The sequence below is a fragment of the Gorilla gorilla genome, chromosome 13 (assembly GCF_029281585.2).
Source record: "Gorilla gorilla gorilla isolate KB3781 chromosome 13, NHGRI_mGorGor1-v2.1_pri, whole genome shotgun sequence".
Classification (NCBI taxonomy): Eukaryota; Metazoa; Chordata; class Mammalia; order Primates; family Hominidae; genus Gorilla; species Gorilla gorilla.
Window position 1 is genome coordinate 42,971,316 of NC_073237.2, and position 2,947 is coordinate 42,974,262.

The following is a 2,947-nucleotide window of genomic DNA, read 5'->3' on the forward strand; positions in this document are numbered from 1 at the left end:
CCTTCTTCTTATAGTATTTAGGATAACTGATATTAAGTATGATGACCATTTTTAGTTTTATTCCATACAAAAACCAAATATGCAAGAGAGTAGGAAGTAGATTTATTGTATTCAGCTTTATATCTTGAGTACAACATACAACCTGGTTTAGAGAAAGGTAATTTTTACTTACATCTTACATATAATAATGATAAGCAAATAAAATATACCCTTTATTCTCTAATCAGGTTGCACAGTCAGGCTAGGAATTTCATATTAAAGAATGAACACATACAGGAAGTTCCTATAGTAAAAGTTTAATGAACAACACAAAATAATGGATTGAGTAAATATAAGGAACATGTTTTATTACACTAACCACAGTGTAAAGGTGAACATGATGTTATATGAACAAAAATAATTTAAATCTTATGAATAGTTAAATAAATATTTAAATAGATAAATCAGTTTATCAGCATGGTCTTAGTTATAGCAGGGGTGAGAGTCCCTGAAATGACAGAATTCATGAAAGCGTGACCTGGTGTATGAGTCAATAAGAATTGTTTTCATGTTGGACCAGATGTTATTCCTTCCTCCTTAATCTTTCTTGCAAGTTTGTTGATAAAGAGAGGGATCTCATGATTTCTGCTCTGACAACCTCCCAGGCACAAGGGCTGTATTTCTTCTCTGTCAGATAGAGAGTGATTCTTCGGAAGTATTTCTTCACAGCCAAGATGGAGTCCGCATTCATCAGGGGAGTTTCTCCGACCCTCTCCTCCTGCATCACACAGGCTTCCAAGTCATTCAGCTGCTGGTAGAGTTCAGTGCAGAATTTGTCTAGGAGGTCCTCATCCCAAGCAGCAGATGAATCTTTTGTGGTAAAGAGGTTGAAGATCTGCTGGATCAGCTCATGGAGGACAGAGATGGCTGGAGCCTTCTGGAACTGGTTGCCATCAAACTCCTCCTGGGGAAATCCAAAGTCATGTCTGTCCATCAGACAGGAGGAAGGAGAGATTCTGCTCATTTGTGCCAGGAGCATCAAGGTCCTCCTGTTATCCAGGCTGTGGGTCTCAGGCAGATCACAGCCCAGAGAGCAGCTTGACTTGCAGCTGAGCACCACCAGGGCCATCAGTAAAGCAAAGGGTGAGGCCATCGTAGATACTGCAGATGCTTCTGGGCTTCCTGAGATGGGTGACTCTGAACCTTGGGCTCTAGGTTCTCTGAAGGCCTTGCTTCCTGCAAATGCCTTAAATAGGGAACATACTGATTTCCACTTTCTTAATGCTTCTGGGCCACTTTCCATTTCTGTTTTTGCTTTCCTTCATGCACTCTTTACATGAGTTTAGAGCTGTGTTTGTCAAATGTTTCGTTTTTCATTATTGTCTTCCCCATCTTGTTCCCAGAGACTTTTTAGATATCTTTTTCCTAATCGAACCCACCGTGAAAATTTAATAACACAGACAGAATATGTATCTATTTATATACTATATGTATATCTCTATAATCAAAAAGTACAAAGTTTAATCTTTGTATTCAATGCAAGTTTAAAAATAACCAAATGAAAAATTTAAGCTAAAAGTTAAATTTAAAATCTATTCAAATTTTTCTTAACTTTATAACTAAATTTGCTTATGGACTTCAATGTAATTTATTTACTGATATAAATTGTACTGTAGGCCTGGCGAGGTGGCTCATACCTGTAATCCCAGCACTTTGGGAGTCCGAGGCGGGTGGATCACGAGGTCAGGAGTTCAAGACCAGCCTGGCCAAGACGGTGAAACCCCATCTCAACGAAAAAAACAAAAACAAACAAAAAAAAATTAGCTAGGCATGGTTGTGTGCACCTGTAATCCCAGCTACTCGGGAGGCCGAGGCAGGGAATTCCTTGAACTCATGAGGTGGAGGTTGCAGTGAGCCGAGTTGTGCCACTGCACTCCAGGCTGGGTGTCGGAGTGAGACTCTGTTTCAAAAAACAAACAAACAAATAAATTGTAGTGTATTAAATTACATAAGCAAATTAACAAATTATAAACATTTTCTAATGTTTATAGATAAACTTTTATAAGTAATGAATACTTAAAAATTATTTGAAAGTGATAAACACTTAAAACTTTAAAATATTTTTATCATTTATTTTTAGTGTCCTTACTTTTTTTTAGATCTGATTACTCCTGAATTTCACCAAACATTTAAACAGAACCAAATCTTTGAAAAAATTAAGGAGGAATACTTCCAAACTCATTTTATGAAGCCAGCATTACCTTGATACCTAAGCCAGAGATGGACATTACAAGAAAAAAAAAATTACAGCCAATATTCCTGATGAACACAGATGCAAAATCATCCACAAAGTAGTTGCAAATGAAATTCAAAAGCACTATAAAAGGATCATTTATTATGATCAAGCTTGATTTATTCCTGGGATGCAAGAATATTTTAATATGTTGGAATCAATAAATGCCATACTCTTTATTTACACAATAAAAGATTAAAAATCATAACTATTTTTATGCATGCCTAAAATTATTTTGACAAAATTTAAAATCCATTTCTAACACAATTTATAACAAATTAGGTATAGAAAGAATATACCTCAAAATAAAGAGATACATTCCTTATTAGCTATAAGATAAGCCATTAGCTAACACTACAGTCAGTGGTGAAATGTTGGAATCTTTTTTCTGAGATTTATTATAAGATAAGGATGCCCACTCTCACTACTTCTTTCAACACAGTACTGGAAATCCTACCCAGAATATTAGACAAGAAAAAAAGGGGCATTTAAATGAGAAAGAACAAGGTCTTATTTTCATGGAGATTAATGCTCAGAGTTTTACAGATTAGATTTAACATCATGAAAGCTGGTACAATCCAGGAATCAGAGGAACGGTCCCTGAGGACACAGGACTTCAGGGACATCAATTATTAAGAGGCTACATGAAAGCAGAAATGCTCCTGGATGTTTCCA

The 2,947-nt window shown here is 36.0% G+C and overlaps 1 protein-coding gene across 1 annotated transcript; it reads right to left on the bottom strand.

Annotated features, from left to right (window-relative positions):
• Nucleotides 1-323: 323 nt before the first annotated feature.
• Nucleotides 324-1,201, bottom strand: LOC101142673 (interferon alpha-1/13). Its single transcript, XM_004047873.5, has one exon. It carries the CDS (start codon nt 1,130-1,132, stop codon nt 563-565), a length of 570 nt encoding a protein of 189 aa, XP_004047921.2. The 5' UTR covers nt 1,133-1,201; the 3' UTR covers nt 324-562.
• Between the last annotated feature and the right edge of the window lie 1,746 nt (nt 1,202-2,947).